The sequence below is a fragment of the Megalobrama amblycephala genome, linkage group LG8 (assembly GCF_018812025.1).
Source record: "Megalobrama amblycephala isolate DHTTF-2021 linkage group LG8, ASM1881202v1, whole genome shotgun sequence".
In the NCBI taxonomy this organism is placed as follows: domain Eukaryota; kingdom Metazoa; phylum Chordata; class Actinopteri; order Cypriniformes; family Xenocyprididae; genus Megalobrama; species Megalobrama amblycephala.
The window spans coordinates 14,400,510-14,423,394 of record NC_063051.1 but is presented as its reverse complement, the minus strand read 5'-3'; the positions used below and the strand labels follow the sequence as shown (position 1 = coordinate 14,423,394).

General features: G+C 36.3%; 1 protein-coding gene across 3 annotated transcripts; it reads right to left on the bottom strand.

Annotated features, from left to right (window-relative positions):
* Positions 1-263: 263 nt before the first annotated feature.
* On the bottom strand, positions 264-22,085 carry LOC125273846 (phosphoinositide 3-kinase regulatory subunit 6). 3 transcript variants are annotated; one of them, XM_048199567.1, is made up of 20 exons: positions 21,928-22,085; positions 19,998-20,102; positions 19,409-19,498; positions 18,561-18,652; positions 18,112-18,180; positions 16,600-16,732; positions 16,314-16,383; positions 15,456-15,639; positions 11,300-11,444; positions 10,971-11,057; positions 9,320-9,779; positions 7,739-7,838; positions 7,457-7,579; positions 6,408-6,515; positions 6,078-6,180; positions 5,869-5,936; positions 5,230-5,320; positions 5,072-5,124; positions 1,956-2,062; positions 264-1,456 (listed from the first exon to the last, which is right to left on the bottom strand). In XM_048199567.1, the coding sequence occupies exons 2-20, from the start codon at positions 20,044-20,046 to the stop codon at positions 1,300-1,302; spliced, it is 2,289 nt and encodes a 762-aa protein (XP_048055524.1). In that variant the 5' UTR covers positions 20,047-20,102; positions 21,928-22,085; the 3' UTR covers positions 264-1,299. The 3 variants fall into 3 exon arrangements, with proteins under 3 accessions (XP_048055524.1, XP_048055525.1, XP_048055522.1); XM_048199568.1 differs by having other exon boundaries at positions 19,998-20,099; positions 21,928-22,082; XM_048199565.1 differs by having other exon boundaries at positions 19,998-20,060; positions 21,928-22,079.
* Between the last annotated feature and the right edge of the window lie 800 nt (positions 22,086-22,885).

Genomic DNA, 22,885 nt, shown 5'->3' with positions numbered 1-22,885 from the left:
TATATATATATATATATATATATATATATATATATATATATATATATATATATATATATATATATATATATATATATATATATATATATATATATATATATATATATATATATATACTTTTACGACAAAGAAAATAGAAACAAATATATATATATATATATGTGTGTGTATGTTTCTATTTTCTTTGTCGTAAAAGTTTTATAGCTGTGTGAATAAATCTGGATCAAAGCTTATAGCAGTTTTTTTTTTCAGTTTTTCCCCAATAATTTGAAAATGCTAAATTTATTTTTAACATAACATTTTACAAAATCAAATAATATTTACAAAACCAGAGGTCAAATCAACAACTGTGCAAAATTTTGGCATGAATGAATGCCATAAGATAAAGGAAATAGAGCTCAATTAGGTTGGCTAGTTCTATTATTGAGATTATACATTTGTTCCTCAAAAGAAATGGAAACTATAAGAATGGGAAAACAAAAAAACAAAAAACAAATACTGTACAGAGAATCATGTGAGGAATACTATTTTGCACCATTACAATTGTTGAGAAAGAAAGGACTTTCATGACTTTTTGTTGAGAAAGAAAGACTTTCACTCATGACCAGCTTAATGCACAACACAACCTTTCAACACATCAGTCCCATAGACAGTAAGAAAAACTGATATCCATTATGCTTTTTAATTTTAAACATAATATTTTTGATGTCATTCTCATGAAACACTCCAAATGTAAACATGTATATGTTTATCAAATATGTATCAAAGAAGTGCAAATCATAGGGTCGATTAAGATAATGTCAGTTTCTCTGAAACACTTGGTGAAATGGCATACGGTGTGCAGACAAACTATTATTCCTGCATTTGTAATAAACCATTATTTTTCTGGTGGAAAATCATGATGAAAGTCTTGCCAAGACTTGTGTGGACAATTCAGTCTTTTCACATGCACTTCATTTTTACGTATTAAGGAAGAGGTTGATTGTTAAAGCAGAGAACAAGGTAAAACAAGTTCAAGTAAATTGTAAGTCTTTGAGAAACTCAATACCATGAGTGGATTAGTGTTAGTGAGTTAGCTGTGTTACAGATTAAAATACTTCCTGGATTGATCAACTTGTGATTCACAAATGAAAGTATATAATGCAGTAAAACCTGCTTGGTCAAGTGTCTTAGCTGATCATTTGATCACATACAGACACTACTGAACAGTGCATTGTTTAAAACACAACACACATATTGCAAGAGTCCAGAACTGGCCTTTATGTTGACAGCAAGCTCTCTATCCTGATCTTTGTTCATTTAGTCGATTATCCCCGCAAATGTGTTAATAGGCAAAGGCAATCCTTTGCTCATGTATTTGCTCAGTCCAGCATCGCCGTCATCTTCTGCCATGAACTTTGACTTTAAGGATTTTTGAATATAATATCCAGGGTCTCGACATGGACAGACCTCAATGCTGTGTTAGAAAACACAAACAAATCAATATTTTAACAAATCAATATCACTTTAAGACCAGAAATAGGGAATATTTTTTAATGAATACTTTTATTCAGCAAGGATGCAATGAATTGATCAAAACTGACAGTGAAAACTTTTATGCTGTTACACAAATTTCTATTTCAAATTAGTTTTGTTCGTTTGAACCATTTCAACACTGATGATAATAATAAGAAATGTCAGCATATTCAAATGATTTCTGAAGGATCATCAAAATTCAGATTTGCCATCACAGGAATAAATTACATAAAAAAAAAAAAAAATGTAATAAATTTTTGTGATATAATTTCATAATATGTCTTTTTACTGTATTTTCAATCAAATAAATGCAGCCTTGTTGATCATTAGAGACTTCTTTAAAAAATATTTAAAAATCTTACTGACCCCAAAACTTTGTGTGTGATAGGCCTCTTAATTAAAATGAGGATAGTTTGAGCAGAAAAAGTATTGATTCTCACCTTTCAACGTTCATAAATTTCCTTCGAAAGTCTTTGTCCAAACGCACCGTGAAAGTTGATTTGTCTGGTGTCTTCAATTTAAAATTGCATGTTCTGATCTTTGTCTCCTTATATATAATAAAAAAATAAATAACAGCATAAATGTCCAAACTTAATCAGGTACACTATAATTTGCATTTCCTACTCATTACAGTGTAGCTAAAAACACTTGACGGTTGCAGTCCAATAACGTAAAACGTCTTAGGGTTACGCATGTAACCCCGTTTCCCTGTGAAGATTCTGATATTATGGGGCGGAACCCGGTGTCTGAGGCACATGTATCATCATGCTAATCATTGGCAAACACAGTGTGATCACATCGCAAGGTGCACCCCAGTGTAAAAGAGGGACCCCTGGCAACACCTCATCAGAATCGTATTGTCTGAAGGAAGATACACAGGCATGCTCGAAGCATGGCAATGTAGTTGGTATTGATGCCCCCATAGCATCAGAATCTGACACAGCATCTCGTTCCCTTCTCAGGGAACTGGGATTAAACACTGAATCCTAATGTTCCCTTTCAAGGCACATCAATGTCAACTATGCTTTGCTGACTAATGCCTGCCCTCTTGTGGTTAGAACCAATCTAGCAACCTAGGTCTAGGCACTAATTCGTAGGCCTCAAACATCTATGCACTAACTCGAAGGCCACTCACCTGGGCGAGCGTTACACACCTTGCACAGCATTGCTCCCAATAACAAGTATAACAACGTTAGGAAAGGCCCTGAAGCTTCCATGCTCAATATACATGGGATCTCAAACTAGTCCGAGACGTGCACCAGGAGAGTCTAGATCCCTTAGAGCAGAGCTACCAATAAATCGACATAGCCAAATCCATGACCCACATCTAACAGACCAACCGTAAGCTGGGGTAATGAGAAGAAGCATAACCTTTCTTAAAGGTCCCGTTTTTCGTGGTTTTTTGAAGCTTTGATTGTGTTTATAGTGTGCAATATAACATGTGTTCATGTTTCGTGTGTAAAAAAACACAGTATTTTTCACATAATTTACTTATCTGTATACCGCTGTTTCCACTGTCATAAAAACGGGCTGATGACTTCCTTGTTCTATGAAGTCCCTCCTTCAGAAATACGTAACGAGTTCTGATTGTTCCTGTGTTGTGATTCAACAGCAGTTTAGCGCATCTTGCCCAGAAAGGTCACGCCTCTTACCATAACGTGGAGATGCACGCGCTCAGTGTTATTGTAAACATAGTTTTACATGTGGATTATAATTTTCGGGAACCGAGTTAAACATAAATTGTAACCATTGATCTCTAAGTACAGCGTCCCTAGGAAGGCCAAACAAAGGTGATTGGACTGCGGGATGAAAATAACAGCGTTTCGACGACATGGCGACAAACACACTCTACAAACGCAACTCTTGTGTATTCCTGTGGGCGGAGGTTAGTCAAAAAACTGTTTTAGTGACGTCATTAAAGAAGGAAGTAGAGGGATGTAGTCCAAACTGGCCATTCGATGTAGGCGACTTCTGTTAAATAAAATATCTCGCTTGGCATTGAACTTTAAAATTTTACAGATTTTATTTATACTCTAACAACAACATTACACACTAACTAAAGTTTGAAACATGGGATCACGAAGAACGGGACCTTTAATATCCAGTCCAGAAGGTGACAGAGAAGAGAGTATAATGACTGTTATTCAGCTATCTCAATCATCTGCCCAGCTCTACTTCTGAAAATGAGTACCTGCAAAACCAATCCAACAAGGGGAGCGACTAACCTACTCTGTACTCATGTACTTTATCAGGGAGCCAAGCTCCTCGGACCTTAGTAAAGTAAGCTTAGCTTACTTTCTGGCTGCGTTATGGGTGCATTCTCGCCTCTCTAAACCTGTTCACCACCGTCTCAAGGGCAGTGCTAAAAAGCCCAGAGGGCAAGACAGGGGCATCAAGGAGTAGAGTCTTATCACTCTTCCTGATGCCTGACAAATTAAGCCTCAGTTGCCTCTCCGTCGCCGCCATAGCTGCCATAGACCGGCCAATGGAGTGGGCCACATGCTTGGTGGCACGAAAAACTAGATCTGTGGCTATACACAGTTCAGAGACGGAATCAGCAGATCTGCCTGGTAGGCTTGCAGTATTGCCATAGTGTGCAAAGCTCCACCAGTTTGACTGGCTGCTGTATACGCTCTGCCCACCAGTCTGGATGTTGCCTGACATGCCTTAGAGGGCAAAACGGGAGCCTTCAGCATACTGCGGATGTCCCCGGGGACACTCAAGACATCCCCCCATTACCCCGCTTACACAGCCCCTCGACATTCCAAAAACTAACTACACAAGCAGGGTATGGATGTCTCCACAAATCTGACACCACAGTGTGCAGGTCTGAGAGCAAAGGAAGCCTCATCAGAGCTGCACACTTATGACTCTGCAGATATCTGTGATCTAAGCGACCAAGTTTCGAGCCGGACCAGTTCAGGCTTAGTCGGGCTGTGGCATGAGTCATAGGTTCCAGTAGCTTATCATATTCAGTGCTTTGCTGGGTAAAGCAGGAAGCAGATCTTTTAGATATATCCATCTCAACTGACAACACGTCTATTTCGTCAGAATCAGAGGCGAGCAATGAGTCCTAGTTCAACACAGAAGAAGCCCCTGAGCAGGCTTCTGTGTCAAGTTCCTCTCATTGGAGATCCCCATGATCACAGTCTGCCCACTGCCTCGGCAAACGCTGAGCCAGAGACGCTGGCTTCAGAGGCGTGACTCTCTTGACTGAAAAGAGTAAGTCGGGAGCGGATCTTTCTCAGTGAGAAATCAACGCAATGAATGCATCCAGCCCCCTCGAGGCTTGAATGTGTGTGCTCTGGTCCCAGACATATAACACAGCTCGTACAAAAAAAGAAAGAAAGAAAGAAAGAAAGAAAGAAAAACCAGCATGGATTCCATGTTAGTCTAGACTGGGTTATGCCTGTCTAACCAGCAGAACATCAGCATACCAGTATACCAAGCTAACAGCCAGAACTTTATTTTCCATTCTATGGCTAAAAACAAACAACAACATCAACAAAAACAGTTTTCTCAGTTTGTACAGTTTCTAAGGCTTGGCCAGACTTACCGTGTTAATCTTTGGCTTTGTGTCTTTGAAAGTGACCATGAGACAGTTGAGATCTACAAACGGAAAGAAAAATAGTCATTGATTTAAATTTGTTCAGATTTAAGTTTATCTCGATTCAGTAACAAAAAGAAATACCTTTTCATTCAATTTCACCTTACCTTCAGTTTTGTTTTCTGGTATTGCTGAAATCTGGGCACCAGTGGTTCTGAGTGAGAACCCTTTTTCAACCTCCCTATTGCTTAGAGACACCTAAAAGGAATGTGAAGGGTCGAATGAGGTCAAGTAAGATTTGCTGGTCACTTAATTTTCAAAAAATCTAGAATGTTTCTTTTGAAACTATAAAATGTGACTCACTGAAAAACTGACAATCAGCAACAATCACGTGTGTGATATGACTACGTGAAAGTACTATATAAATAAATATTTCAATAATCATATGATAACACTTAACAATAAGGTTCATTAGTTAACATTAGTTAACAACATTAGTTAACATGAACTAACAATGAACTGCACTTATACAGCATTTATTAATCGTTGTTAATGTTAATTTCAACATTTACTAATACATTATTAAAATCTTGTTAACATTAATTAATGCACGGTGAACTAATATGAACAAACAATGAACAACTGTATTTTCATTAACTAAAGTTAATGAAGATTAGTAAATACAGTAACAAATGTATTGCTAATGGTTAGTTCATGTTAGTTAATACATTAACTAATGCTTAATGCAATAACCTTATTGTAAAGTGTTACTAATCATATAAACAGACAGCAAAAGTCACACTCACTTTTAAGTAGCTAAAGGAGATCAGGGCCCCACAAAGCTCGGCAGGCATCTTCTTGTGTTTGCCAGTGTCTGAGGGAAAAATGTGGGCTGTAAATATTGGCCAAATAAACTGCTGGCCTTTTGTGTGTGTGTGTGCCAATGACTATACATATCCTGATTTCTGTTGCTGAATATAGTTTAAATAGTTAAAAATACAAGTCTCTCACACACCTTTTGGTGCTACTTGGGCCATTTTGAAGTCTGGAAAATCCACTTCCAGGTCTGTGACAAAAACTTCTTCCACAGCTTCTTTGGAATTGTTGTAAAAGTAAATCTGCACAAGTAGAACAGAAAAAAAAAGATATAGCTCAGAAAGTGTTCTATAGATCATTCATCAGTTCAAATATAAATAGCTTGACCTTCTGAGCAAACCTGTGGTTCAAAATGAAACAATATCTATTACTCTTTACGTTTTCTCTTCTGTTACACCTGACTCTCATTGCATCATAGATGAAAAAAACTGACTACGTAAAAAAATTACAAAAGTTCATTCATTCTCACCTTGATGTAGTAAATGTTGAAGTACACTGGCTGCTGTCCCATGCGCACATAGTATGAGATGATGTCAGCTAAGAAAAGGTCAGACTCTTGTGGTTTGCCACTGTTGGACTGGAAGAGTAAAAATAAAACATTTGCATTTAAAGTTAATTAATTTATAGTTGCATTGACATCATTCACTGGGAATGATGTTTAATGACTCTTGTGAAAAAGAAGTGTGGTTAGTTGTATGGAATGTGCACTTGTAATATACTTCAAATCTTAAAAGTATATGTTTTTTTTTATCTGTACTTGCAGATAATATATATTAATGAATTAAAAAGTCACTTTCGTGACAATGTCTGTTTACACATTTAAAGGGATAGTTCACCCAAAATTGAACATTCTCTCATCATTTACTCACCCTTATGTTGCTCCAAACCTAAATAAGTTTTGTTCTTCTTTAAACTAAAAAGATATGTTGGTAACAAGGCAGTTTACAGTAGCCATTTACTTCCATAGTAGGAAAAAAACACTATGGAAGTCAACTGTATGGTTACCAACATTCTTCAAAATATCTTTTTTTTTTAGTTCAACAGAAGAAAGAAACTCATACAGGTCTGGAATAACATAAGGATGAGTAAATGATGACAGAATGGTGAACTATCCCTTCAAGCACACTTTTAAAAAGTGCACTTTAACCATATTTCCAAGACAATAAATGTAAGTTACACTTTGTTTCAATAGTCCACTTTAGACAGTAACTTTGCATCTACATGTCAACTAACTATCATTAATTTGTAACTACATGTCAACTAAGGGTATTAGTAGACTGCTGGGGCTATGATCAGTAGAATAAGTTGACATGTTCTTCACAATGAACAGTTGCCAGCTTTGCATTTATACAAGGAAATAACCAAAAAGAAAAAATACCTGAAAGAGAAACTTTCAAACTTCCTCATTCCATACTGACTGACATAACTAAAAATACATAACCATTTTTTTTTTTTTTTTTTTTTTTTTTTACCAAAGAATGCCTAATATGCTAAATATCTGCCTATCTTTTGACATACCGTTCTCGCAAGATCAGGAATCATCTGTCCAAGACTACAGACATTGCATTCGTACCACGGATCCACCATTCCAAGATAAGAGCCAAGAGCACAGAAGTTACTGCTTGAAGAGGTCACCGTCTCCTAAAACAAATGTTCTATAAGATCATGCTAGTTCTGCTAATGGAGGGTACTTCTAAAGCTTTTTATATGAAAGTACACTAGTATACTATTAACAGGTATTCTTCACAGTACACTAGCCACACGTGAACTTAAAGAAAGAAAGGGTGTAATTCTATGTACCTTCACAGGGGAGGATGCAGACGAATGCCGAGCAACAGGGATGTAGTACATCTGTAGGTTGATTTTCGTAGTAAGAAACCGTCTTCTGGCTTCCCGTTTCCTGTAAAGCAAGGCAAAACAATTCAATAATAACAGAAACCCAAGTGGTCTGAAAACATTTAGGGATCTGAGGGTTTTAGAAAAAGGAAACATGCTGAAAATACTCTGTAATGAGGAAGAATCTTCTTCAATAGACAGTAATAAAAAGAAACTGCTGCTGATAGAAGCTAAAATGCTATGATAGAAGGACCTCTTATCTCATCATTTTTTGGTTTGGCAATGTTAGTTCAGATTGTAAAATGTCATGAGATGCAACTCCACAAAAATGTAATGACATTTATGAATTATTAATTCACAATATTTGTTAAAAAATACCTTTTTTCTTAAATGATGTATTCAAGGTGTAAGGAAAATACAGTATGTTATTACTTTTTACTTTAAAGGTGCCGTAGAATGGAAAATTGAATTTACCTTGGCATAGTTGAACAACAAGAGTTCAGTACATGGAAATGACATACATGTACAGTGAGTCTCAAATACCATTGTTTCCTCCTTCTTGTGTAAATCTCATTTGTTTAAAAGACCTCAGAAGAACAAGCGAATCTCAACATAACACCGACTGTTACGTAACAGTCGGGATCATTAATATGTACGCCCCCAATATTTGCATATGCCAGCAATTGTTCAAGGCATTAGACAAGGGCAGGCAGTATTAATGTCTGGATGTGCACAGCTGAATCATCAGACTAGGTAAGCAAGCAAGAACAATAGCGAAAAATGGCAGATGGAGCAATAATAACTGACATGATCCATGATTACATGATATTTTTAGTGATATTTGTAGATTGTCTTTCTAAATGTTTCGTTAGCATGTTGCTAATGTGCTGTTAAATGTGGTTAAAGTTACCATCGTTTCTTACTGTATTCACAGAGACAAGAGCCGTTGCTATTTTCCTTTTTAAACACTTGCAGTCTGTATAACGCATAAACACAACTTCACTCTTTATAAATCTCTCCAACAGTGTAGCATTAGCCCGTTAGCCACGGAGCACAGCCTCAAACTCATTCAGAATTAAATGTAAACATCCAAATAAATACTATACTCACATGATCCGACGCATGCATGCAGCATGCATGACGAACATCTTGTAAAGATCCATTTGAGGGTTATATTAGCTGTGTGAACTTTGTTTATGCACTGTATTATAGTCGAGAGCTCGGGGGAAGGGAGCGCGAGATTTAAAGGGGCCGCGTGCTGAATCTGTGCATAGTTAATGATGCCCCAAAATAGGCAATTAAAAAAATGAATTAAAAAAAAATCTATGGGTTATTTTGAGCTGAAACTTCACAGACACATTCAGGGGACACCTTAGACTTATATTACATCTTGTGAAAGAACGTTCTAGGGCACCTTTAATGGCATCACCGCGGGTTGTTTTTTGAATGATTTACTCTACATTTTTATTTTCTTTATCACAGACACTCTATATGTCTTTGACCCAAATAATAACAAATATCACAGATTGAAATATCATCTCCTACCTAAACCAGTAGTACGCTCTGGCTAGCCTTCCCACTGCCCGATCATCTCCCATCACCACTATTTTAGCAGTGTAGTCCCGTTCTTCCTTGAGCAGGGTGGTCCCACTGTTTCCTGCTCTCCTCTGCAGTGTGCCACTGCTGCCAGCTGTGCCCGTCTCCTCCAGTGCATCTTGCATCAGAGCCATGCTGTCAGTGACCGACGGCTTCACCTTGATTCCTCCGCGTCGTGAGAGTCGCCCACTGGTATGTTCGGACTTTAAGCTTTTTCCTACAGGAAAGTCCATGTCACAAGTCTCGATTCCCTGCAAGTCACGTTCTATACCGCTGTCCGTCGACATGACAGAGTGCCGTGGCATCTCTGAGTTGAGCTCTGTGTGGAGGTCTGACATGTAAAAGTCATCTGGGCTGAGAGAGTTTTCACTGTAGGATCCGGAACGGATGAATTTGGCCAGTTCTCTCCCTGTGACAGACACGATGAAAAGATGTGTTGTATTTTACTGAACAGCCTCATCTCAGTAATTCTCTTGGGTTTGGATGAGTTCATGTGTGCTAGGACCTCATTTTACCGTGTGACCTCATTTTACCGTGTAGTAATCTCACATATATCTCTTTCTAGACTATCATAAGAGAGTTCAACAATGTCACAAACTATGCTCAGATTTGTTAAGATACCAAAATCTGCCATCTAAGAAATATATATATATATATATATATATATATATATATATATATATATATATATATATATAAATTATAATAATAATATTAAAGCATATGCAATAAAGATATCATCACTTAACTTGAATTTTTGAATCTTTTGTTACAAATGAACATAACATAACAACATAACATAACTGTTTTAATGGAGAAAATATTTTGTAGTATTTATTTACAGAAAGTGCTCATCTTGTAGCAAAGGCTATTTACACTAACTTGCATTCACAATAACAAAAGAAACCAAATCAGTAGCGGGATCAGTGGTGAAAACTCAAATACGCTTTTGACATGACCGATCCGAGTTTGAATCCATATTTTTTCCGCTCACATTTTTCTCTCTTTTCCCAAAGCATACCAGCTCGAAAAAGGCGTTCATTTTAAATAATAAAATGAGGAATTGAAAATATTTGAAAAGTGTAAATAAAGCTCTAATGGGTATTTAATAGCAGGAATACAGTGTTTAATGGGCATTTAATAGACCTATAATTGAAACTGGATGTGATGTCCTCGCCTTGATCGGACAAGCCGGCACATCCACTGCTCTGTGTGCACATCATTTTGTTACAATGCTCAAAAATGTAGTACAATGCTCATTTTGTTACACTGTCCTTCTTGGAGCTTTGAGGACACCTTTACTGATCAGCAGGTTCAATATGTTTAAGAGTAGGTGTAGGGTAAAAAGTCCAGATAAGGCAGCATTAATTTGTAATTTATAATTTTGAATAAATATACATTGAATATGCTGTTATTTTCACATACTATTTTATAATATATTACAATACACTGAGGTGCAAATAGTATCTGCCACCATTTGCAATAAGTATAAATAGCACCCACTTAGTGCAAAGAAAAGTGTACACATTACACTATTACACACAGTATATTAGTGCAAATAGCCTCTGCCCAAATATTTTAGTAAATAAATCCCACTCACAGATCTCCTCCTCCTCCCACCACAGATGGAAACTCATCTCCGGATTGGGAAGTGGAACATCGCACAAGGAACCTTTGGACAATAGACCTGAAACCCAAAACCGTCACAATGACACCAAAAACAAATCCTGCTTCCTGATCCGGCAACACATCTGATATCAAAAAGGAGGAAAAAATAACAAAATATCCTGGTCTTTTTTTAGAGAAAAAAGTTATTTTGGTACAGATGGAGTCTGTCAAGAGTGTTGATTTGTGTTTGTGAGACAGAGTATAGATAAGAATATGGAAAGAGTATAGAATATAATATAATAGAATATTTTTTTAGTGCACCTTTGTTGGTGTCACAGAGGATCTGTGAGTATAACCCTTGTAGTTTCTGTCTGATCTGACCCTGTTCACCTCTGTTCCCATCTGTGCTCTGTTCTACTGTTGCAAGCACTTCATTGAAGTATGACTCCACGTCCTGGTCCAAATCCTGTCATGTGCACATGCAGACAGATGGATAATCAGACACACAAACACCAACACATAGACAGAGAGCCACACAGCATGAAATCACACATGCAGATGCACACACATCATATAGCTGTAATTCAGACAGACACCTATGGGATGTCCTGTCCGGTTGCTTTGAGTTTTCTGAAAACAAACTGCAGACATCTGACGTGTGGACAGAGATAGAGAGATGCTGACCTGCAATAATGCTCGACCTTTGTCTCCATCATTGTATAGTCTAGCAACTAAAATTATAGAGTATTACAACTGTTATACAGAAGTTAAATGTAGGTATAGGCAATTTCCCATTCATTTAGAAATAATTCATCCTTTCTCTTCACAGTAACTTTTCAGTAGAGGGGCAGTTTTGCAAACATTTGACTAGGTAAGGGTGAAATTATATGTTATGTCCCAGGGTTAATTTCTTAATCACAACTTGGTGTGGTCACAAAATTGTAACATCTGAGTATGTGCACTCTTGACTCATACTTATTGATTATGTCAAGACATTTAGGCCTGGTTTCACAAACAGGGCTTAGCCTAAGACAGGATTAGGCCTTAGTTCAATTAGGGTATTTAAGTAGCTTTTATAAGCATAACTTAGAAAAAAACATTGCTGGTGTGCATCTTGAGACAAAACAATGGCTCTGACATATTTTAAGATATGTCAGTATACTAGTTGCTTTCAGTTAAAACAGCTCAAACATGCATTTTAGTCTAGGACTAGCTTAAGCCTTGTCTGTGAAACCGGGGATCAAAGATTAAAAAGGGCAGACTGGGGAGGTTTCAGTTCTATTTCTATATCAATACAATATTATAAAAGTAACTTACAGAGAGAGATATTAAACATCAGTGTTAGATAATGGAGATGGGAAAAAGATATAAAGTCCAGAGGTCACCGTGATTTTGCCAAGTAAGACATGTTCCTGAATCAGCATATTTTGCTGGTCCTGGAACAACATTCTTTTCTGTAAATATAGTCCTAACCATATCACATTCCCTAAACCTAACCCTACCCATAAGTTATCCCTAAAATCAGAAGGAAATGATAGGTGAATAACAATGATGTAGAAGCACATAACCTTTGTTGTAAGCCTAAACTTAACATAAACTGTAAACTTATCCCCAAATCTGATTAATTGATTAGAATGTTGTTCCAGGATCAACAAAGATGTTGATCCAGGAACATGTTGCACTTGGAAATCACGTTCACCAAAGTGCCGGAAGCCTGTGATAAATTATTGCACCTGGAAAGCATCATTTCTGAGTGTGAGTGGGGATGGCTGGCATGTGGAGTTATAATAAATAAATCATAGCATATTTACACATTTACTTCTATGTACTATGGAAGCCCGTTTCCGCCACAAAAAAAAAAAAAAAAGAAAAGAAAAGAAAAAAAATTGCGACTTTTTATCTCAGAATTCTGACTTTATAACTCGCAATTGCGACTTTATATCTCAGAATTCTGACTTATATCTCACAATTGCGAGTTATAAAGTTAGAATTCTGAGATATAAAGTCGCAGTTGCATGATATAAAGTCAGAATTGTGAGATATAAAGTTGCAGTTGCATGATAAAGTCTGAATTCTGAGATATAAAGTTGCAATTGCGAGTTATAAAGTCAGAATTCTGAGATATAAAGTCGCAATTGCGTGATAAAAAGTCAGAATTCTGAGATATAAAGTCTGACTTTATAACTTGCAATTGCGACTTTATATCTCAGAATTCTGACTTTATAACTCGCAATTGCGACTTTATATCTCAGAATTCTGACTTTTTAATCACGCAATTGTGACTTTATATCTCGCGATTCTTACTTTATATCACGTAACTGCGACTTTATATCTCAGAATTCTGACTTTTTATCATGCAATCGCGACTTTATATCTCAGAATTCTGACTTTTTAATCACGCAATTGTGACTTTATATCTCGCAATTCTTACTTTATATCACGCAACTGCGACTTTATATCTCAGAATTCTGACGTTATATCACGCAACTGCGACTTTATATCTCGGAATTCTGACTTTTTATCACGCAACTGCGACTTTATATCTCGGAATTCTGACTTTTTATCACGCAATTGCGACTTTATAACTCGCAATTCTTACTTTTTATCACGCAATTGCGACTTTATATCTCGGAATTCTGACTTTTTATCACGCAATTGCGACTTTATATCTCGGAATTCTGACTTTTTATCACGCAATTGCGACTTTATATCTCGCAATTCTTACTTTTTATCACGCAATTGCGACTTTATATCTCGGACTTCTGACTTTATATCATGCAACTGCGACTTTATATCTCGCAATTCTGACTTTATATCACGCAACTGCGACTTTATATCTCAGAATTCTGACTTTTTATCACGCAATTGCGACTTTATATCTCGCAATTCTTACTTTTTATCACGCAATTGCGACTTTATATCTCGGACTTCTGACTTTATATCATGCAACTGCGACTTTATATCTCGCAATTCTGACTTTTTATCACGCAATTGCGACTTTATATCTCAGAATTCGGACTTTATATCACGCAATTGCGACTTTATATCTCGGAATTCTGACTTTTTATCACGCAATTGCGACTTTATATCTCGGAATTCTGACTTTATATCACGCAACTGCGACTTTATATCTCGCAATTCTGACTTTATATCACGCAACTGCGACTTTATATCTCAGAATTCTGACTTTATATCACGCAATTGCAACTTTATATCTCGGAATTCTGACTTTTTATCACGCAATTGCGACTTTATATCTCGGAATTCTGACTTTATATCATGCAACTGCGACTTTATATCTCGCAATTCTGACTTTATATCATGCAACTGCGACTTTATATCTCGCAATTCTGACTTTATATCACGCAACTGCGACTTTATATCTCAGAATTCTGACTTTTTATCACGCAACTGCGACTTTATATCTCACAATTCTGACTTTATATCATGCAATTGCAACTTTATATCTCAGAATTCTGACTTTATAACTCGCAATTGTGAGATATAAAATCGCAATTGCGAGTTAAAAAGTCAGAATTCTGAGATAAAAAGTCGCAATTAATCTTTTTTTTTTTTTTGTGGCTTTTTTTTTTTTGTGGCGTAAACGGGCTTCCATAATGTACAGACATACAGATATACTGTATATCAAATATGTAACAGTACACTACCGTTCAAAAGTTTGAGGTGGGTATGATTTTTAATGTTTTATTGTTTCTTATTGTTAGCCTCATAGCATAATTGCCCAGATCATATTTCAAAGGCAGATATCACAATTTGGCCAAAAAATGACTTGGGAAATTATGCTATGAGGCTAACGCTCAGCAAGGCTACATTTAGTTGATCAAAAATACAGTAAAAACAGCAATATTGTGAAATATTATTACAGCTGAAAATATGAGATCATCTTGAGATCATCATAGGCCCCCTTGACACTGGGCCTGGATGTAATTCTTTTAGCCATGAACTGAAAAAATATTTTGTGACATTCAACATGTCAGTGTTTTTACTAAAGAACATTCATTTGCACCTAGATTAATTATATTGTTTGTTCCATCAGAGATGTTCAGCAAACAATGAAAAAAAGTGCCAACCTCAAGCTAATCTACAACAGAGAGACCAAGATAAAAATGGATAGTCCTCCCAAAAATGAAAATTCTCTCATCATATATGCACACTCATGACGTTCCAACCCTCTATGCACTCCTTGCTTCTGTGCAACACAAAAGAAGATTTTTTGTTGTTGTTGTTGTCCATGTAATGAATGTCAGGGGGGCCAGTGTTCTTTTGGATACCACTGACTTTCCTTGTACAAAAACAGTTGGAGCATTCTTCAAAATATCTTCTTGAAAGAAAGTCATATGGGATTGGAATGACATGAAACAAGTCAGCGAGATAAATAATTTTCAAGATCTAAGATTTACTACAAAAAAAAACCCTATGCTGGTATGCATCAGTTTTTCCAAATAACATTACCAACCTGCAGCGCAGCATTTAGAGAGGGTCCGTGACAATCCTCTCCCAGTATTGCCTGAATACTGTGCTGCACTACACAGCGCATCATGCTCAACGGGTTCCGGAACATTCCTTGAGCCTCAATGTCAGCCTTCAAAACATTGCTGAGAGACTCGGAAAACACTGCAGGATCCGCAAACACAAACACCCTGAACACAGAATATAGCCATCACAACCTCACAAACACAATTAGTCACACAGTGAAAAAAGAAAAACATTCTGATTCACTTCTGACTGGGCTGACGTGAGGTCAACAGCCATTACAGTTAAACAAAATGGTAATATAAACAAGATTAGGCAGCTAAATACTTTTTGGATAATACTTTACTTGGATAAAGTTTACATTCATTAACATTAATAAACAGATAAGATATCATAAACAATCAATGAACAATTTATTCATCTAGGTTAATGTTAATTTATAAATATAGCGGTACTATTGTCCATTCGTTCATTCGTTCGTTCATTCATTAAACTTGAAATCCATTCATTAAACTTGACTTTAAAGTCTATAACAGACTTCACTGTCTAAATTTAAACAACATTCCATTGTTTTTGCCATTTGAATCATTTTGAATCAACTTTTTTGTTAAATTAAATAATATACACACTCTTTTTTAAGTATGGTTTAAGTGTTTAATACTTTTTGGGGTCACTATAGGTTAAAAAAATATCTTAGCAGTTTCATGATAATGATGATGAAGATAATGATAATGATGATGATGACGATGATGATGATGATGACAGAGCCCTCATGCAAAAGGTTGCAGATAAGGAAAGGCATTGAATATGCATAGCAACTGTTTTGCTGAAAGGGACTCACCTCTCCTGCTGAGGATAGTGTTCATTTTTTAGATTGTGCTCTGCAAGTATTCTTTTCTGATACAAAAGCCCTATGAGGGAGAAACAAACAAACAAACAAACAAAACTCAAGTAAGAATGTACTTTAGACTCACAGGAATCATACGTTTTCTTGTTTACGACTTGACTAACTGATAAGTTTTTTTTTTTTTTTTTTTTTTTTGGCTGCAAGCCAAGAGGAAAAACAAAATCAAGAGAGATGAGAATGTTTGTCATATTTTGTTTGAAGAATTAAAGAGGTGACTAACCTGGAGCCAGTCGTTCTGCTTTCATTTGCCCAGCATAACTGAGGCCCACAGTACAGTACGGCTGAGGCAGAGTCAACAACCTCTTGCAGAAGTCATAAACTCTTTTATAGAGGTCATCAGGGATGTATACTGTCTGCAAAGAAACATAGGGGTGTCATACAGGGTGTTAGTCTAGCAGCTTATGCAGTTTTTTTTTATTAGCATGCAAGGGGACCTGGGTTAAAATTTATATTTAAAAAAGAATTATGGAAAAGAGCAGCTTTGACATTCTGATTAGAATGGACAGAGGATGACAAAATTTTCATTTGAAAACAAATGTTCTGCAGAAGTTGGAAATTGATTGAACTGACCACATTTAGACATGTAAATGGGTGATTATTGTCACAGAGTTTGAGATTTTTTTGTTCATATAAAAATCATAAATGAACATCATATCATATGTGCCAGTGTCTACAACAGTGCTTCTCAATTGGTTAGTCTGTTCTGATGTTTGCTAAATGCAAATATAAAATGGAATTAACCATACGTCCATTGATTGATGATATATGATGATATTTGTTATCTATTTGGTATAGATAACACATTAAATAGGTATATATTTATATATTGTAGATGTAAAAAACGTGTTCACCCAAAAATGAAAATTTGATGTTTATCTGCTTACCCCCATCCAAGATATATGTGACTTTGTTTCTTCAGTAGAACACAAATGATGATTTTTAACTCCAACCGTTGATGTCTGTCAGTCTTATAATGCGAGTCAATGGTCACACAGTTTATAAGAGTCAATAAACACGCACAGACGAATCCAAATTAAACCCTGCGGCTTGTGACGGCACATTGATGTTCGCTTGGTGATGTCTGATCGCGCTCTGACAACGGCAGTGATGTCTAGCACTCATTGAAGTATAAGCGCGAGACATCACTGCCGTTGTCAGAGCGCGATCAGACATCACCAAGCGATTTCTGAACGCAGTTGGACATAGTGGTGTTTTAGAGGTAAAAAATGATATAAATACTGATCGGTTTCTAGCACAAACCGATCGTTTCGTGTCTTAGGACATCAATGTGCCGTCACAAGCCGCAGGGTTTAATTTGGATTCGTCTGTGCGTGTTTATTGACTCTTATAAACTGTGTGACCATTGACTCGCATTATAAGACTGACAGACATCAACGGTTGGAGTTAAAAATAATCATTTATGTTCTACTGAAGAAACAAAGTCACCTACATCTTGGATGCCCTGGGGGTAAGCAGATAAACATCAAAATTTCATTTTTGGGTGAACTATCCCTTTAAGCACTAAAATTTGTCCAGCTGATTCCGTTTATGGTAATAACAACAAATGTCAATGTTTAATTTTAATGGCATTTTTGTGCAATAATCAATTGTACTGTGTTGGATCACAACTAGATTTAAAATCTGGATCCTGAAGCAAATCCAGTTGACAATCACTTGTTTAAAAGTAAAATAAAGAAATGTAAAAAATGTAAAAAGCCATCCTTTTTCTTACCTGCATCACAGCATAGATGAGTGTATTAATCAGAGGAATGAGATGTTTCTTGGAGTCAATTCTTTCAGCCTACATACAAAAATTTTCAGATAATCATGTTTACCATCTATTCATCCAATCATTTACAAAATTGTACAAATCCTCCCAGCCTACAGCTGTCCTTTGTGTGTTAAAATTATGCTAATCATCATTAATTATGAGATAATTAAATGAATTCCTAATAATTGTTAGCTGTTATTATAATGAATCAACTCTTTATTCTTATTCCAACAGCAACAGATAATCATGTGGAGTGATTCAGGCAGGTGTTTTCAAGTAACCAATTTCTTTAAGTAATAGCATTTAAGTAATACTCACTGAACATGCTTAAACTTGTTGTGTCAATTGCTAAAATGGGAATTGTACTTCAGCATTTTAACAAGCATTATGCATAGAAACTGGTGACTCACTCTTTCTAGTTCCTTGATGGCCACCCTCACGAGAGCCAGACTCCTGAGAGAACTGGTCTGCACTTTCTTATGTAATGTCCATCTCAGCATTCCTGCAGAATGAACAAAATTTTAGAATATTTATGTGACTAATTTTGTGTATTGACACTGTCACTCTGGCACCTGAGTTGTTGATATTCAGGGACATATATTCTGGGACCCGTAAAAAAACATTTATTATATTCCATTAAGCGATTAATAACTTCTTATTGTTTAAAGTCATCAAGCAACTATGCAAGACAAACTTGTTGTCATGGAATTCATACATAACATGAACAGATGACACTACTGATTAGATTGTAGATACTGGACCTTAAAGAAACCATTTCTTTGAAAGGCATATCTACGCGTTTATTTCAATGGAATCTTACACAATAGCCATGAGCTAATTATTAGCATAGGTTGTTGTATTTTCTTTATATAGCTGGTGTGGCCAGCAACTAGCATATAGCTACACATATATAAGACAACTGTGGTTTCAAATGATTGTGTAAAACATTACAAGTGACTGTTAAAAAAAAAAAAAAAACATTAATCTCTAATGCAGGATTTGGTGCAAAAAAAAAAAAAAATAGTTGAGAGGGCTGTAACCTTGACAGATTTTGATTGGCTGAAGATAATGTGCGTTAAACCCAGAGACATGTTAAAAAAAAAGTGGTTTAGAAACACAAATAGGCCTAGTGAACAAAAACACTGGCCATGGTGGTTATCATTTTTTTTAATCACTTAAGCTACTGGAAATACTGGGTCAGGTTTGGTTTTCAGGTGAATGTGTGTTCTTTTATTGAGTGAGAGCTGTTAAATCATACCTTTGTTGACAACTGGTTGCTCAGTGTCCATTTCTCTCATAATGGTTAGCAGGCTACGGTAGACTTCAGATTCAATTGCAGCATATTCAGCTTTTTAAAGAGAAGGCAACAACATAGCATTTGAATTTGTTTATCAAATAACATGTGTGAGAGATACACTACTGTTCAAAAGTTTAAAAAAAGAAAAAGAAATTAATACTTTTATTCAAGCAAGGATGCATTAAAATGATCGAACTGTTTTCAGCTGTTATAATAACAATGAGAAATGTTAACTGAGCATCAAATTAGCATATTAGACTTCAGTGACACTGAAGACTAATGTTTGCTGAAAATTCAGCTTTGCCATAACAGGAACAAATGACATTTTAAAATATATTAAGAAAACAGTAAATTTAAACTGTAATAATATTTCACAATATGACTTTTTACTGTATTTTTGAACAAATAAATGCAGCCTTGGTGAGCATGAGAAACTTTTGAAGATATCTGAAAATGGATAATCAAATATTAACATAGTAATTTGTCAAAAGCACCTATGCTTATTTATGACAGACAGACTATGAGTTTCTCCAAAAGGCATAAGTCTCACCTGCTGAATCCATAATATTAAGACTGGTAGAATTTCTCCAGGATGCCATGTTGTAGCTTGGTCCTTACATAATGAGGTAAAAGGAAATAATCACCATTGTGACTGCTGACACAAAGACAAATACAAATTATACAGAACATTGTTGCATAAAATCAAGAGAAAATATGAACACTTTACCTTTACAACTTACTAAAGAACATTCAAGCATTCAAAAATCTTAATTTACTCTCATTTACTCACTCACTCTCACTCAGAAGAACATATTTTGAAGAACGCTTATATATATTTGTGTTCCACGGGCAAAAGAAATGCCAAACATACTGGTTTGGAATTACATGAGCATGAATAAATGTTAGGTCAAGTCAAGTCACCTCTCTTGAGATGTATCTCTCTTAAAGGGTTAGTTCACCCAAAAATGAAAATTCTGTCATTTATTACTTACCCTCATGCTGTTCCACATCCGTAACACCTTCATTAATCTTCGGAACACAAATTAAGATATTTTAGTTGAAATCCGATGGCTCCGTGAGGCCTGCATAAGGAGCAATGACATTTCCTCTCTCAAGATCCATAAAGTTACTAAAAACACATCTAAATCAGTTCATGTGAGTACAGTGGTTCAATATTAATATTATAAAGCGACAGGAATATTTTTGGTGTGCCAAAAAAAACAAAATAACAACTTATTTAGTGATGGCCGATTTCAAAACACTGCTTCAGGAAGCTTTGGCGCATAATGAATCAGCATATCGAATCATGATTCGGATCGATTTGAAATCGGCTATCACAGGGGTAGGCAAGTTCGGTCCTAGAGAGCCGCTGTCCTGCTGAGTTTAGCTCCAACCTTAATCAAACACACCTGAACAAGCTAATCAAGCTCTTCAGGATTACTAAGGCTATAGGCAGCTGAAGGTTTTTTTTTCAGGGTTGGAGCTAAACTCTGCAGGACAGCGGCTCTCTAGGACCGAACTTGCTTACCCCTGGGCTATCACTATATATAAGTCTTTTTTTTTTTTTTTTTTTTTTTTGGCACACCAAAAATATTCTCGTTGCTTTATAATATTAATATTGAATCACTGTACTCACGTGAACTGATCTTGAGAGAGGAAAGTCATTGCTCCCTATGCAGTCCTCATGGAGCGATCGGATTTCAACTAAATTAATTTGTTGTTAATTTGTGTAACTCTTAATTTGTGTTCCGAAGATTAATGAAGGTCTTACGGGTGTGGAACGGCATGAGGGTAAGTAATAAATGACAGAATTTTCATTTTTGGGTGAACTAACCCTTTAATGTGATGGTCAAATCAATGTGACTCAGTCTTCTATTTTCCACTTCATGATGCTTCTCACTTTAATTGCATATTTTTGAGCTTATACAACACAGTATGTAATATCAAGTTATTTTGAGCATGAACATTTGCACTCTGTGTTAACAGTGAACTCTTGATAGTTAAGGCTGTTAACCAAAAAGCAAACACACACTCACACAAGACCATGGCTAACAGTCTCAGGTGCACTTTTACCCACCACTGATTACACAAGAAAACTTCCCCTTCATTTCACCCTCTCAGACACAGTTTATAACTGACCAGCAACAGAATGCCACTACCTACTTTGCTGAGACACTTTAAGGCACAACAGAATCTAAAAAAGAGTGAGGAAATGGAAAAGCAGTGGAAAACAAAGAAAAGAAAGTCAGAATGAGAAAAAAAAAAAAGAATAATAAAACCTTGTCAACCAAATAACTGGAACTGAACACAGGGGCCTTTTTCAGACCAACACACAGCTCATAATTATGCAACTTTCCGACAGCTTGGTTTCTCAGTGCTGAACTCAGAATCACATTTCACAGACTACCTCCAGTAAGATGCAACTGTCTGTTTAGGCAATAAAATGTAAAAGTCTAAGAAAAAGAAGACCACTGACTTACCTTTCATCCTTGTGAGAATATTAATGGGCTACATCATATGGCACATGTATAAAAACTTGTGCTGCCCAGAAAGTCAGAGTGAGAGCTGTGCTCTGTGTAACACTTCCTCTAACTGCTGCGGCTGTCACTGAGGACAAATGCAACTCTGACTCAAAGCTGAGTTAACACGAGGGAGGGACTAGAAAGAGAGAGAGAGAGAGAGAGAGAGAGAGAGAGAGAGAGAGAAGGAAGGCAGAGGAAAGTTTAGAAAGAAGAAATGTGTGAAAGAAGCATGCAGAGTGGGTGTGTGGACACACTGAAGGGAAAGTCCTCTGAATTGGTTTGCTTTATTAATCATTAAAAGTACAAATAACACCCTGAACCTGATTTTGGACAGACTGAACTTTCTCATATCTAGCCAAATAACATGGTGCATATGCATGTGCGGTCTGCATAAGCCTAGTGCTGCAGAACGGCAAAACCAGTGTGCAAAGATTAAGCCCCTGATCCTGCACAAAAAGGCATTGAACGAGTGAAGAGAAACAGGGTCAAGAGCGCTGTATCAGCACAGAAAGCAGCTCGCTGAACCACAGGCTTCCTGTCGCTCACTTGGCCCTCACTCTCAAAGAGACAGTAGATGACAGGACCTGACACACATCCTGCCCTCATAAATGTGGGGGCGGAGGACGCACACGACAGATATTTTTAGTACCAGACAGGAGAAAGAAAAAAAGTTACACTTAGTAACTTTTACTTTCTTGCATTAGGTTCAGTCTTTACATCTATTTACATCTCTTTAAACATATAATAACCTTAAGGCATGGAGACAAGGTTCAATGACAAATAAACGTGTCCATAATAAGGAAAAGGGAACAAAAACTGTTAAAAATCTAGTTGAAAACATATGTGCCAAGTTCATGTTGGTTTCATATGGTTTTGAAAAACCATTTTCAAGAAGAGTTTACTTTTAATTGACTAA